Source organism: Chamaea fasciata, unplaced genomic scaffold (assembly GCF_029207755.1).
Source record: "Chamaea fasciata isolate MVZ Bird 193981 ecotype frontalis unplaced genomic scaffold, bChaFas1.0.hap1 SCAF_18, whole genome shotgun sequence".
NCBI classification, from domain to species: Eukaryota; Metazoa; Chordata; class Aves; order Passeriformes; family Sylviidae; genus Chamaea; species Chamaea fasciata.
In genome coordinates, this window is record NW_027094103.1 from 7,156,278 (window position 1) to 7,171,350 (window position 15,073).

Below are 15,073 nucleotides of genomic sequence, written 5' to 3' on the forward strand. Positions count from 1 at the left end.
CTTATTCTTGCAGCTCCTTTTCTTAGAAAATCAAGTTCACACCCTGACTACTCAGGATCTGTAGGGACTCCCTGTCATCCCTTGCAAGAGTAACAACAATTAACACTGGCAGACAAACTCCATCAAGGGATGGACATGTTCCCTCTGCTTCCATGAACTGCTCCCGCTCTTAGGCCTGCAGCCACCACATACAAAACTGCCTCTGAGCAAAGCCATTTTAGAGACTTTGCTATTTGCAATGTATCCCTAAAACAAAATAACATCATGGATTTGATGGGCACTGAGCAAATCCTCCGGCTTCCATCAAAAGCATGAAGTTCAGGGGGAAGGCTGTAGAAGGCCTGATTTGCAGCAGTTGCTAATTACTGGCTTCCACTGATGTCAGTGAGACTGCTGAGGGAAGCACACCCCACAGACCTGCCTGGTGGGGATATGGAAATCGCCTTCCAAATGCAAACAGGAGTGACCTGGCTACAGTGCTGGTCCTTCAAGCCTTCTTACCCAGTAGCAGAGTTCTATGGAAATGCAGTTCAAGATCAGAAATTTCTTAGGGCAGAGCATGTAAGGAAGCTGAACATGTCACCTTACAAATGGGAGTACGTGCTCCATTTTCAAACAAATGCTATATAGATACAATCCATTATTTCTTGTTTGGAGAGATTTAACAGTTTTGGTACATTTAAAAATAGTTAATAAAAAGAACATATCTGGGAGGGAAAAAAAAAGCAGTACACACCACAGAATTTGCCAAAAAATGGGGGTTATGATGGCAACATTTCCAAATGCCAATCAGTGCTAGTTGTAACGACATGTTACAGCTGCAGGGCACCTTTCAAACACATCTCAAAGAAGCTTGCAGGCATTAATCAACCCTTATAAAACCCACTACAAGATAACTTTATAGATGAGGAAGCTGAGGAACAGAAGGTTTAAGCGACTTGCCCAAGGTCAGACAGTGTTGGAGCTGGGAATAAAAATTCAGCTCCTTCAAATTGCTCTACCCATTTCCATCAGTCTCTCCCTATTGTTCCCACACTTGTGCAGTCAAATTCTCATTGTTTTTTCTGGGAATAAACACAGTTTATCTTTTGCAATCTCAGACCATTAGATTTATAAAATGATTTGGGACTCATCGGTCTATTATGAGCTGTAAATATTTCAATCAAAATAATGCACTTCACTGTATGCTTCTCCTCCAGTTTCAGCAGACCTCCCAAGTGAACCACTACATCCTTTCCAAGGAAGGATCTGCAGTGCCAAGAGAAAATTTCTGCTAAAAGTGTTGGCTGCTTTGTGCAGAGGGTGCTCACAGTTCTGCGGGGCGATCCTTTCCAACCCTGTGCTGCACTTCTGCTATTCAAATCATGTGCTGCAAAATCACCAGAGACAAGACTCTGAACACAGTTTCTCTCCCAGCAAAAGAACAAAGCCTTCAGAAGAAGAAGTTTGTACCTTCGGTTGAAATGCTCCCTGAAGTGACCCAAAGGGACCTGAATGTGGAAGCATGGGTGGCATTCCAGGCATTGCTGGAGGATAGGTTGGAAAGAACTACAAAAGAAAAAGAGATGCTTATGTCACAGGATGACTTGAACAATAATGGAGGTAGGTGCCAAGCCTGGCACATACAAAAATAGTACTGTGCTGAACAAGTGCCACAGTGAAAATACATGACAAATTTGCTTTCAAAATTTTTAAGAGCAAATCGGAAACTTGAAAAATGCACTCATCTGATAAATTTTCTAGATAGTGCTGAACCAGTGTGCATTTAAAAATTGTGGACTATTGCAGGAAGCACAGAGCATAATTTGGGGTTTATGTTCTCTTTCCATTAACTTTGCATTTTTCTGCTGTTGCAAACAAATTGATCCTGTTTTGAAATGTGACCTGCTTTAATTTTTAAAGCAAAAGGAACCACAAGATGCTGCACTGCACTCTAACCACAGGCCACATGCACACCACCTTGTAGCTGTGTAGGCTGGGTGAAATTTTGCTTAGGCCTCTCCTGAGCACACACAGCAGTTTTACAAGTCCCAAAACATGTAGTTTTTTTGTGCTTTGGAGCAGTGGGGAGCACCAGGAAGAAACCACCAGTCTGACTTACTCCTGTGACCTGAGCAAAACCTTGTGAAAGAGCCATGCACTCCGGGCTGCTGCACTGGGAGAAGCACCAGCTGCAAAGGTACTGCAATGACCACTGACTGAGCAATTCCTGCGCATTCCCTGCCATCCCAGGCACAGCGATACAGAGCCGCAGCAGCAAAAATGCAGGAGACAGAGAATTTAAAAAAAATAATAATAATAAAAAAAAAAAGCCCAAAGAAAACTTGGTACCTTAAAAAAACATAAAAATCAAGACGGAAAAAAGAGCTTTAGAAATGAATGGATCAAAACACTACTCATCAATTGAACACAAGCAAAAGAAGAGCAAGCAGAACCATTAACAAAGAAACCGACGAGAAAGATGAGCACTCACGTTGGAATGTCGAAAGTAAGGGTTGTCTAATTTGGGAGCGTACTTGTCAAACTGGAAAGAAAAGAGAAAAAAAAAAAAAGGACACAGGTGAGTTTGGTTTTGGCAGTAGCAGACACATCAGGATTTCAACACAGACAAATAATCACGGCCCGTGTGCAAGCATTTAACAGAGCAGAACTGACTGGTTATTCCATACTCGCTCATCAGGGGGATGACTGATTTCCCCAGGCTAACACAGAGGAGCCCCCAGGCCACGCTGAGCCCTGACAAGGCTCACCGCAGAACCCTGTCTCAGGCACTGCGTGAACAGGCTCCTGCTCTGGGAAGAGAGCAGTCCTGATATTGCAGCACAGTGAAACACAGGGAAGCTCCAGGTCCAAGATCACTGACTGGCATGTAAGGAACATTTTCCATTAGACCCCAACATCTACTGTGGGGCAGCCAATACAAATTCCCAATTTCCTGGGTTCCTGTAAGCACCAAAATTCTTTGGGAAAGGGCTGGATTGCAGCTGTAATATATTCTCTCGATATATTCCCCCTCCCTTGCAAGAGGGAGAGTTCCCCAGAGAGAAGGTGACTGTAAATTTTTTCCATCCCAGCATGGGGTTTTAACACCTCCATGTGTGTAGTCTGTGCCCCGTTTGTCCTGTTCCATCTCAGAAGCAAACCCAAAGCACACACACACACTGCATTTCTGAACAGTATGTACATTCTGCTGGGGAGGAGGGAACGGGGAAGAAGGCAGGGAAGGGAGCTGCAGGACCCCAGGAAAAGCTGCTTATTTGGCAAGTCAGCTGCTGTTTCACACTCCTCTATGTGCAGGAGAGTAGATTTGTAATTTCATTAATTACAGTTATTACTGGAGCCATGTCCCCTCCAGTGTAAATACCATAAATTACCAAACACATGCAGCTGTAATTTCAACACTCTTCTCTGATGTTGGGATTAGCAGACCTGATCTAGTGGAATATAAAAAGATGTGAGTGAAATATAACAAAGGAGCTTTGCAAGTTGTTTTTGGTCTGAAGGCTGACATCAATGGGCACGGGTGGGAGGGGTGGGAGCTGTTCACAAGCTTAGGTATCAGAATTTTTAAATAGCACAGGAGATTTCTGAGAAAAGATTCAGGATTGTTTTACACAGACCAAGCAAAGAAGGGAAGGTGTTTACACACAAGTACACTGGGCAAACACCTGGGGCTGGATTTTGGGTGGATGATATTGCTTTTAATTGTCTTGCTGCTAAGCAGATTACAACTCAAGAATGTCACTGAGCATTCAGCAGTGGGAAAGAAAAGTGGGAAACACTATGCTCCTTGAGTCCTTGGTAGTTCTTCCCAAAGGCTTCTTTTGCTAGCCTTAAACAGGGTTGTTTCTGCATTTTGGACACAGTGTGAAACTGAGAGGGGGGAAAAAGCTCAATCTTGTGCTTTCAATCTCACAAAGTAATTGCCAGAAATGGGGAGAGAGTGCGTTTTAAAGTACTGACAAAATCCATTTGTAGCAGATCCCTAACAATTTTGTAACAGCTGCAGCAAAGTCCCATTGTGTTACAAGCAAATTCAATGACCAAATGCTTATTACACGGCCAGGAGGATTTCTCCCAGCAGAACCAGCCACACACAAATTAGTGCTTGTTGATGTAATCAAGTAATAAAATGCCTAAATCAATACAGAACAGGTATTAGGAGGAAGAGGGACAGAACTGGTATCAGATGAGATGCTGCACTGTGGTGAGAGCTCTGGGTAAGCCACGGTCTGCCCTGCACCCAGCAGTTGTGGGGACGGTGTTTGGGGCTGGAGGCCCCCCATCCTATGGCATCCTGGTTGGTGTCTTTTGATGTGTCAAGGCAGCTGGCTCTGGGAAAGGGGGAATAGAAATACACAGCAAGGCACACGAAAAGGAAACTAGAGGGATTCTGGACTTGTCTCGTGGGTGCTGTATCTGCTCATGGGTAGCAGCATGGGGGACCAGGAGGCTTGGTGTGGGGACTCTGGGTGGAAAGGGGGTCCCTTTGGGATTGCTGGCCTCCAGGTCAGAAGGGCAGGGACAGCACACCTGGCTGAAATGAAGAGGGTTGGGTTTTGTTTGACAGGAGTGGGTTAGGCTTTTTGACCAGAGATGCTCTACTTATCCTCACATTTTGGGCTGGGGTACGCACCATGGGAGGTGCAGAGGGCGGCATGAGCGGCGTCTGGGGCAAGCTGGATGGAAAAGGAGTGAATGTGTGCTGGTGGGTGTGTTGGTGCTGATGCGTGTGTTGGTGCTGGTGAAACTCCGCTCTCAGCAGCGGCACCGGGCCAAGTGAGGCAGCGGCCCGGTCCGAACTCTGAACCAAAAACCGGTTGTTCAGCTCTTGCCTGAGCAGTTCGTGATCTAGAGGAGAGAGAGAGAGAAAAAAAAAAGACACAGAGGCCCGTGGGCCTGTGAGTACCACAAAGACGGAGGAGAAAGAGTCAATATTCACCTGGCATTCCCTGTTTCTGCAGGTCATGCTGTGGTGGTTTTCTACGTGAGGACTCATTGGTGGAGGTAAGAGAGATGCCTGTGACAAAGTACCAATCAGAATCCCCGAATGAGGCTGGCAATACATGATTGGTTGGTTGAATGATATCAACAGGCTGGTATCTAAAGACAAGAGAGAACACCATGAGTCATCACAGCAGAAAACATCATCGGGGCTCGCACTCCGCCCGGCCCGCCCGCCCGCCCGCGCCCGCCCGGCTCTGTCCTCCCCGGCACCTGCTGCCACCGAGGTGTGTCTGGGGACGTGCCCCAGAGGGCCAGCCTCACTCACCTCTGGGATCACCCCTCAGAGATCCAGCCCCAGCTCTGGGATCACACCTCAGAGAGCCAGCTTCACCTCTGGGATCACACCTCAGAGATCCAGCCCCAGCTCTGGGATCACACCTCAGAGAGCCAGCTTCACCTCTGGGATCACGTGTCAGGGGTCCAGCCCCACTGGGATCACACCTCAGAGAGCCAGCTTCACCTCTGGGATCACATCTCAGAGATCCGGCCCCAGCTCTGGGATCACACCTCAGAGATCCAGCCCCAGCTCTGGGATCACACCTCAGAGATCCAGCCCAGCTCTGGGATCACACCTCAGAGATCCTCTGGGATCACACCTCCCAGGCTCACAGGAGCTGCACCTTCCCGCACCAGCGAGGTGCTGGGAGCGCCCTGGAGGCCAACAGCTCACTTTGAAATGAGCAGTACTGACCTTCATCCTCTGGTTGTGTGACAGTCAGAGGCACACACACAAACACACTAAAAATTGATGTGTGTTAAGCTCTGACATGCACGTACTTCACAGGTAAAATTTTGGTCAGATCTGCAGCACAACGAGGTAACTGTGGGTTTGGGTGGCTGGAAACTGCCTGCTCAGACATCCATCCTTGTGCCATCCCCGCTTCTCAGCCCCAGGACATGCATGAAATGACCAGAAACATCTATCCTATAAATCCAGGCCTTCTTTGCAGTAAGTTTTTTTTTTGGAGATCTTAAATAGCAAGCAGTCCTTTCCCCAATTTGTAACAGGCTGTAATTCTTGTTTTTTTGTCGCTGCCTCCAGGCTTTTCTCCTCTGACAAAATACCAAGGAGGAATCAGTGGGAAGAGGACAAACCCTAAAGTGGATCAAGATCTCATCAAGGTTGCAACGACTGCTGAAATAAAATGTTCCAGCATATGACGTGGCCTCTTCTCAGCATCTTCCTCTGGAATAACAACTTGCATGGAATGTGAATGTGGTTCAGGGCAGGGGAAGACACCAGCGCTTTAGAAATGATGTCATTGAAGACAATAAGGACCAATGTCCACTTCTCCAAAACGTCTGCTGGTATAACAATTTCATCTATCTGTGGCTTTGCCTAAGAACTTCAAACAGGGATTAGCATCCAACGTGTTATATATATTTTTAAGCAAAGACCAACCTGTGTCCCCAGCTGTGGATGACACACACCCAGTCCTGACTGATCCACTTGCTTCTGAATTTACATGAATCCACTTCTTTCACTGTAACAATCCCTTTAAACTACCGCTCTGAATATAAAGGGGCAAAAGAACACCTGCACTTTAAAGTTTTATTTCATGTTCAGCAGGGATTTCTTTCACTTCAATTTTTTACAGTAGACATTAGGAATGTCTAAATCAATCACTTTCTGAAGTGACATGGTTAAGATCTTTAAAAACAGGCACTCTGATGGGGAACTTCAAGGTCCCTACTACCATGTAGAAGCTTACAATTGAAAGTCACATTTGAAAGCAAATTTTGGGTGCCTAAGTCATTTGCTTTTCAGTAATAAATGTACTGCTAAGAGCAGGTACTGTGTACTGCTACAATCCATATAATAATTAATACAAAAGCAGAAAGTATATATATATTTGTGATACTGAAGCCTAAGGCACTGGAGCAAAAGAGTCTATAATCGTTTCTCCTTGGATTGAGCAAATGAGAAAAAAACTATAGGCTGAAAGCACTTAGATCCAAAACCTAACCTCTTTAGAGAATATGAGCATGATTTCGTGTGTGTGTGTGTGTGTTTACGCTTTTAAATCTGGCATGACTTAAAGAAACTGAATCCTTCTGTTAGCATCAAGATAATCCACTTTTCTGGAGGGAGAGAAAAGTAAGTTGGCAGTTGTAAGTGCTCTGATATCCAATTTCTTTAAGAGACTGGAAGTCAGACTGATAGATCTGCAGCTGGCTCCAGCCCATAGCCCTCTACCACAACTTTGGCCTCTGTCAGAAAAGGCCTGAAGATGTTTGGAGAAGCTGTGTGGCACTTGGAGGAGTGGCTGCTTCATACTAAGGATGGAGTTGCAAAGGAATAGCCCAGCTCTGTGATGGGCTCTGAGCAATGTCTGGATCAGAACTAAGTTCTTGTACCTGCCAGTGATGTCAGGTCCAGTCACACAGTAACACAACCAGGAGCAGGGTGCCTAAGCAGCCCTTGGGACCTGCAACAGTGTCCTGTGTGCACACATGAGCTGGGCATGGCACAAAAAGGTCTCTCCTGCTCATGGTGCCCTCATGTCGAGGATAAGAGAGACAGACCACTGATCCCTCTGTGTATATCAGGGCAGATGGCAGAAGCCCAGCAAGGGCTGCTCCTAAGTTACATGTATTAGCTTTAGGTTTCAAAAGGAAGAAATGTCACCAGAAGCGCATTCTTCTCTTGCTCTTCAGGGCTGCTCAGCGATATTGTTTGCTTTTAAGGAAGTTTTATGTGAATGACAACAGAAGCTCCTAGCTCTGCAGCACTCTGTATTGATTTTATGATGTGCCACTTTGCAGGCATTTCATATAGTGCAGACAAGAGGCATTTCACTGTCTGCAGGGTTAGACACCCAGACCTTTTCCTCCACTAACTTAGGCTTCTCCTACTTAAATTGCAGGAGAAATCCTTTTAGTAGGAGCAAGACTGTTACTGTTTCCTGGCAAGCTGCTGAATGTGAATAGGTCACTTGATCTTGCATCTCCTGAAGTTAATGGTGAAAACATACTTGCTTTCAGTGACTGCAATATCATGCTTTTAGTGAGCGCTTTGCTATTTCCTTTAGCTATGCTTTCAAAGCCTCCATCACAGTAGTCCTGTGCCTTAGACAGGGGAAGCAATGAATAGATCTCCCACAGTGCTGCCAACATCTTCCCAGCCATGTGGTTGAAATTCTAGATGGTGCCAGGGCCCATGACAGCCGCCAGCTTTGGCCTATGTGGTCCTGTCTCTGGCAGGGAACCCACAGCACTTTTTGTCTATCATCGTTCTCAGAGCTCACTTTGGATCAGTTTGTACTTTTTTTTTTTTTTCCCCCCACTTAAAAGAAGCAGTAATAAATAATGAGACATTATTTAGCTCCTGGTAGCAAAAAAAGGGGAATCGAAGACCATCAGATTTTTCCACAGCAAATCTGTCCTTTCCTTATTCCTTTAGCTGACTTCATAGGAAACAGAGACTGTGTTTTTTGCAAAATGCTCGTCCTGTTTAATCCCTGCTGAGTTAGTTGTGGAGTCAAATGCCAGATCAAAAGGAGGCCCCAGCAAGTGAAAGTTGCTGGGAAGTCTCCAGCTGCCAGGGTCTCTTCCAGGGACAGCTGTAGGCTAATGGATAAGCTATAAACAGGGCATTTAGGGCAGAAGTGACAATAGAATGGGGGCCAGTGTGAACAAAGGAAACTTTTTGAAAGGATGCAAAGACAGTGAGAGTAGAACAGCAGAGCTTGTCAGCTGAGCTGTCTCTGACTCAGACTGAAAGGCCACGGAGCCATGGGCACAGAGCAATTGTGCTGCTGCAGGCAGAGGATCCTGCTCTGCCAGCAGGATGTGCTGCTGGTTGAAGGATCAGGCAGGGGATTCAGTGAGATTCAAGTGCTCAATTAGAACAATTGCAGAAACAGTACTTTCTCTTCAGTTCTAACAGCAGCAGCAGCAGCTTTCTTTGGAGAGGGGAGAGAGAAGGGGAGAATGGCAAACTGTGCATCACTTTTCTGTTAATCTAAAACAGGTCTGATGACTGTGGAATGCCACACTGGACAACTCATGCCCTGAACAGGACAATATATTTTTTTTTTGAAGCATTTCCTATAGGAAGCTACAGTGATGTGTCTACAATCTCTCATCTGGTAAAGCACAGCCAAGGTCTCCTACCTGTTCCATGAGCACTGTCACAGCTCCAGCACACACACTGAGGGGTCTGTGTCAAGGCATTTCACCTGCCCACCAGCCAGCCCATCTCTCCACACCCTCCAGTGCATGCACGGCCGATTAGCCCTGGCAGAAGAAGGGACCTACCCGCAGGGTGCCCTGGTATCACGAGGCTGTTGGTGGGTAACGCTGGTGGAGGTGGCAGCGTGGGTGGGGTGGCAAACATGGCCGGATGGTGCTGGTGTTGGGTCTGCGATCTGAGAGAGAAGTGCGAGGTAGCAAGATTAGAGATGGAGAGGGGCAGAGCTGGGCCGGAGGAATGGTGCGGCGGGATCTGGGGAGACAGGGGCAGGTGCTTCGGGAGGCTGATGCTCGTTGCACTGCTAGCACTGCTGCTCCGGCTGCAGAGAGAGAGATGGGAGGGAGGGCAGAGACACACAGAGAGAAAGAGTGTGTTACAATACAGGACAGAAACAGTGCAAGATACACACTGCCAGAAACAACACACCTATGGAACACTGATCTCCCCAGGCTTATGCTTTTGCTTGTCTTAATGGCAGTGGAGACAGCTAACGAATCTTAATGAATGCCTCCACAGGGCAGAATGGGCCTTGGGCTCTCTGGAGGGACATTTCCTCCAGCGCTACAATCTTCAGAGCTATCTGTGAGTACTGATGGAGGCCACAGAGGCAGCTGATTTTGCACCTTCATGAAACCTCTGATGACCTTGCAGTTTCCATGTCCACTGTGACCAGAGGACACTGACACCAATTCCTTTTTCTGTTGCTCTGGGTGTGCAGAGCTGCACAGCACGAGTGACTGGGACCTCGCTGGATCTGCTGCACACGTGCTGTGCAGTTGCAGTCACACAAGCATAAAAATGCACACCATCTTAATAATTTTTCTCATAGAAATTTGTATTTTACATCTTCTTCCATTATTATTATTCCATTGCAAGTGATCTGAGTTTTGTGGGCTGAAACATACAATCACTACAGTTATTAGTTGTGTAATTCCCACAATACTGGATATCTGTTGCAAGCTAAACTTCAGAGACATCTTGAATAATTTGAAATATTATTCACCATTTATACTATGGTGGCATTTACAAGGTAAAACTACAACAGAGCTTAAGTATGCAGGATAGTATGAAATACACATTAATGGGAGCTCTCTGTATTCATATTCTGACCTTTGTGCGGTCAAATATTATGCTTTAAATCAGGTTTCTCATCTTGTTTAAACTAGCCTAGCTCTTGCTTGGGAGGCAAGGCATGTTTTCTGTACTAGCAAAAGGACTATACAGGTTCCAGTTGACTGACTAAACTCTTTTCTCTAGAAACATTTTATCCATACCATTTTCACCCACCCTTCTCACTGGATGAAGGCAATTTAAACAGCACAGCTAAGCCTCCTGCAAGATCTGAACATGTCAGATTGAAGCAGATTTATCAGCCCACATGGGAGCCCTGGTCTCAGGGACACAGAGTTCTCCAATACAGATCACAGGATATTCTGAGCTGGAAGGGACCCACAAAGATCAGAGTCCAAGACAGATATCCCTCTTTTGACGCTGGTGAGCCAAAAAGCCTGATAACTGTGAGCAATGGCAGCATTTCTGAATATGGAACAAAGATGTTGCTCAAACTCAAATCACTTTAAATTTCTAAGTCAAGAAATAGCCAACTCAGACAAGCCCATGCAAAATCTTACTTGAAACTGGACTGAAAGGAACACGTGCCTTTCTCCCAGAAGGTGTGCATTTATCATGTTTCAAATGTACCGATCCACCACAGCTGGAAAAACCAGCCTGGAGTCAGCCATGAAGTCCAATATCCAAAGCATGGAGCATCTTATCCCAGATGAATGCTCACCTCGCCTCCCAGCAATTTCTACCTATTTGAAGCAAGCTTTAAGCCCTGCAGCAGCCTGAAGGTGACGTGAGCATCCCTTCCCCATACCTGATATTGTTGAGTCCGTTGTGGGCCACCTGGTGATGCACTTGGTAGTTGAGAGGCGGAGGGATGTGGCTCGGAGGCTGGCTCCGAAGGTCGGGGATTAACTGAGGCTGCGACTGCGGCCGAGGTTGAGGTTGTGACTGTGGCCGAGGCTGCGGCTGAGGCGTGAGCCTGGGTGGTGCTGGTGCTGAAATCACTGGCTCCTTCTTCAGCAGTGGGCTTGCTCTGGCACTTGATGTGGGCGCTGAGGAGGTCGAAGTCACAACGGCAGCGACTGGCTGGGGGCTGGGGATGGGCAGGGCGAAGGGCACGTCGGTGCTCAGCTCCCGGCTCCGCTCTAGCCCAGACACCTTCGGGACATTGGCTGCTTTCGCTTCTGGCTTGTCATTCAAGGTGGGACCTTTTGGAGCAACAAGAAAAAGAACAAAGCACATGCTGAAAGGTCTGTGTTTCTTTCTCTGCTTGGTAGAACACGTGTCTGGGAGAAAACAAGTCATGTTTCAGCTCGTGGGAGCGCCGTGGGAGCACTGCTGCTACAAGATGGATGTGTTTGAGTCTGTCTTTCCGCTGTCCTTGACTGGCCAGTCCACAGTACTTTCAGCATGTGTGCAAGAGTCTTAGCTGTCATTAAATGAATGCATACTACAGAGAACACACAGCTTTGTGACTTCTTCAGGGACCCAAGGTTATGTACAATAGGAGTGGGAACATGTCTCAAGTTACTGCTAGAGTATTTCCTGCTCAATGTAAGTTTCATGTGTATGAAACACAGGCCTCACCATTAAGACATTTCATTTTTTCAATGCCCTTTCACAGTAACCCACATCAGATTTAGGCTCAACTCCAGCTACTACACACCATGGCCCAAGCAGCAATCCTTAATGATAACCCTACCTGTCTTCTAGGATGGAGACTACCTGGGATCTCTGTAGCAATGGATGGGACAGCTCAGCAGAGAAGCTGTGATGCTGCTGTCCCCTGGCCACACACTTGTGTGGAAGAACAGAACAGAGAATGCTGGAAAAATCCAGTCAGAAGTTCAGTGGGCACTCAAATATAGTCCTGCTCACTCTCAACACTGCAAACATCTGTATGCTCGGCATGCTGAAACTGTCAGAAATGCTGCAACCCTGCAAAATGCACCTACAGAGAGAATTCCATATGGAATTACTCCTTCTGTGGAGCCAAACCCTGCCACTTTTCATAATTAAGCCAAACTAAGCATCCCAAGGAGTTAAAAGGCTGGAAAGGAAAAAGGGAGGAAAGAAGAGGTATTTCAGATCAAGCAGTATCCAAAAGGTTGAAGACAACTGAAAAGACCAACATGAAAGCAATTCAACTCCCACTGTAACTCCCTCTTCATCTGATCTGTGTATCCTTGAGTGCACACATACCCACAATTACAAGAAAAGCTCTTCACGGGCTACAAGACCTTAAGCTGTTGGTGTGTTTCACAGGCACACATCCCACTGTGCACAAACAGCCCCTCTGACTTCTAGGAGACACCCTTTTGTTACCCACCAAAACGTGCTGGGGGTTGCCTGCATTTCGCTGCCTTGCGGACACGCAGGAGATGCTCCCTACACTCATTAACGCGCTCCCACCACCCTCACAAACGAATTCCACCTTTGAAATTCGCCCGTCTCATCAAAGGACCGAGCCAGTTCCTGATGTAGGAGGGTGTGGAAATAACACACAACTCACCCCATGAGCTAATTCTGGCCGTGCAGATGCTCTGACCAGCGTTTGTGAACCAGCCCATGTGAGGCCAGAGCCCCCAGTGCCACTTCCACAGCCTGAGTGCCACCACGCTGGCATTAGATGGGAGGAGGACAGCGATGAATCAGAGCCTGCAGCACACCAGCTCATGTTCTGTACCCACATGGTGATGGCATCTCCTTCCTTGAGATAAAAGGCAGCTTCCCACACTGCTTGTGGCTCTGCTTGCACTCTCACCAGTGCACCATTTCCCTCATCCATCAATCAATCAGCTCATCACTGTGTATGTATAAATTCAGAATGCGAGAAGAGGACAAATGGAAACACATGAACTATATTTATCAGCTGAAAATGTCTTGAGGTCTTGGGGCCTCAAATGCACAAGTCACAGGAACAGAAGCCTTTCCAAGCACCAGTGTTTTGGCTGGCAGCAAGTACTATCAACACTGTACTTTCCAGCACCTTATATATCTTTACAGGTTTGACACAATGTCTGGAGATCTTAAATTACTCTCTACAATAAATATAAGCCTCTCATTTCAGTGAATTTCTTTATCAAGTATGAATTCATGCATCACGGGTAACCTGGTCGTGAGATGTCGCTAGACTTGGTTCCGATGCTATTTAGAATTTATTTTCCAAGTCAAATTCTCAATGCTCTTGCGCATTTTATTTTTTTATAATGGCACCTATGTGTGTATATTTTCCTCAGATTTTACTGCTAACAGTTGAAAAATTGTCATTGCCTAGTCAAGCCAGGGCTCCTCACACGGCATTTTGGAGCAAGTGTGTTCACAGCTGTAGATTCCACTATTTTTCAGGAGCTACCCATTAAAAGCAATTGGGTTTCATTCCTGAGCATAGGTTTCCTCAGAGCCTATTAGTTCTTCGCATCCAACAGGCCTCCTCCTACAGAGTTAAACTTCATATTGTGTAATTATAGGCAATGTAGACTAATGGTGTATATTCAAAACACACTGGCACCACAAAAGTTAGTTGAGTAAAAAGTCAATTAGATCCAAAACAAATCAATAAAGTCCCACATTAAAAGCAGCTGTTTGACCAGTTTTATGTGCAACTATTGATTCCCTGTGGTTTCAGCATTAGCTCTCATTTGCAATTTTCTCAAAGCAAAAGCTCAGGCTCCCTTGCTGACTGAATTGACCAGCCAAGCCTGGTTGTATTAGCTAGTACCAGGGGTACATGACTAATTCCTGCTGCCAACTTCCATCTCTCAGGATGCAGTACTGCAATGTTTTTGCGTTTCGTTCTCAACAGCAATGAAAATATCCACATGCCAGTTTCCCCCTCGCCAGAAAAGCTACAGGCATGAGTGGGAGTATCTTCTGTCCTTTTGCAGCCATGTTGCACAAACGCAGAAGCACGGAGAAGGGAAAGATACAATGCGAATTCATGGGCAAGAGGGGAAAAACATCTGAGAGAGCAGTCCCCAAGCCTTCTCAGCCACCACACAGGAATCCTGGTGGTTGGTGGCTTTGTCATTTCTCCTCCTGATGGCTCCAATGCACACATGGAAGTCTCTGAGCTATCTTTCCTGAAATCCCTCAGAAAGTTAATCTTAATGATTTTAATGAGGGATGTTGCCCATTCTGATCAGGATCTCAAACTTTGTAGTTTCTCTGCAGGATGCTTGAATACCCCTCCTAAGAGAACTACACCCCTGGCATGCCCAAGCTCTGACCAGGCTCACACATGGAAATATCCCAAGGAAAGCAACCAAATATTCCCTTTTGTGCAAGCTGGATCAGGTTGCATTGACATCCTTTCAGAAATTTCTGTTCTTGGGCTCCAAATCCAGCCCTTCTGAGCAGATGGACCCATGGAGCTGAGCACAACTGCCCCAGCAAAAACACAGACCCACCCGACCACACCACAACGTTCTAGAGGCAAAAATGTGTTTATTTTTACCAAGTCCTAGAGTAATTTTCATGCTTAATGATAACAGGCTGAGCCAATTTGCCTAAGACTTGACAGTCAGCTCCAATAATTCAACCTTAATTAAACCTGAACGCATGTCAGTTCAGCTTGTCCCTTCACAGGAAATCTGACATTTGTAATGATTCATGTTCCACCATGCTACGGGAAGGCTGGATCACATCTGCCACTCTCTACCGTGCAGAGCGCTACCCCTTTTGAGCATGCCAACTTTTGTTTATTTTCTAACCAAACACCTTGGACTTCTTCCATTGAGAGGTTTTCTTAAATGAACAGAGAGTGAAACATGTCTTGATCTCACAGGGATGAGTGATGACTGA

At 46.2% G+C, this 15,073-nt stretch overlaps 1 protein-coding gene across 21 annotated transcripts in view; it reads right to left on the reverse strand.

Annotated features, from left to right (window-relative positions):
- FBRSL1 (fibrosin like 1) overlaps positions 1-15,073 on the reverse strand; it is a 503,666-nt gene that overhangs the window by 15,483 nt on the left and 473,110 nt on the right. For 11 of the 21 annotated variants that reach the window (XM_066199921.1, XM_066199919.1, XM_066199914.1 and 8 more), the window contains 5 exons: positions 11,082-11,478; positions 9,268-9,521; positions 4,616-4,851; positions 2,474-2,524; positions 1,453-1,548 (listed from right to left, as the gene is read on the reverse strand). In XM_066199921.1, coding sequence (XP_066056018.1) covers positions 1,453-1,548; positions 2,474-2,524; positions 4,616-4,851; positions 9,268-9,521; positions 11,082-11,478 — 1,034 coding nt within the window. Of the gene's footprint in view, positions 1-1,452; positions 1,549-2,473; positions 2,525-4,615; positions 5,104-9,267; positions 9,522-11,081; positions 11,479-15,073 lie in introns of all 21 variants that reach the window. The other 10 variants (XM_066199913.1, XM_066199930.1, XM_066199916.1 and 7 more) reach the window with 7 other exon arrangements.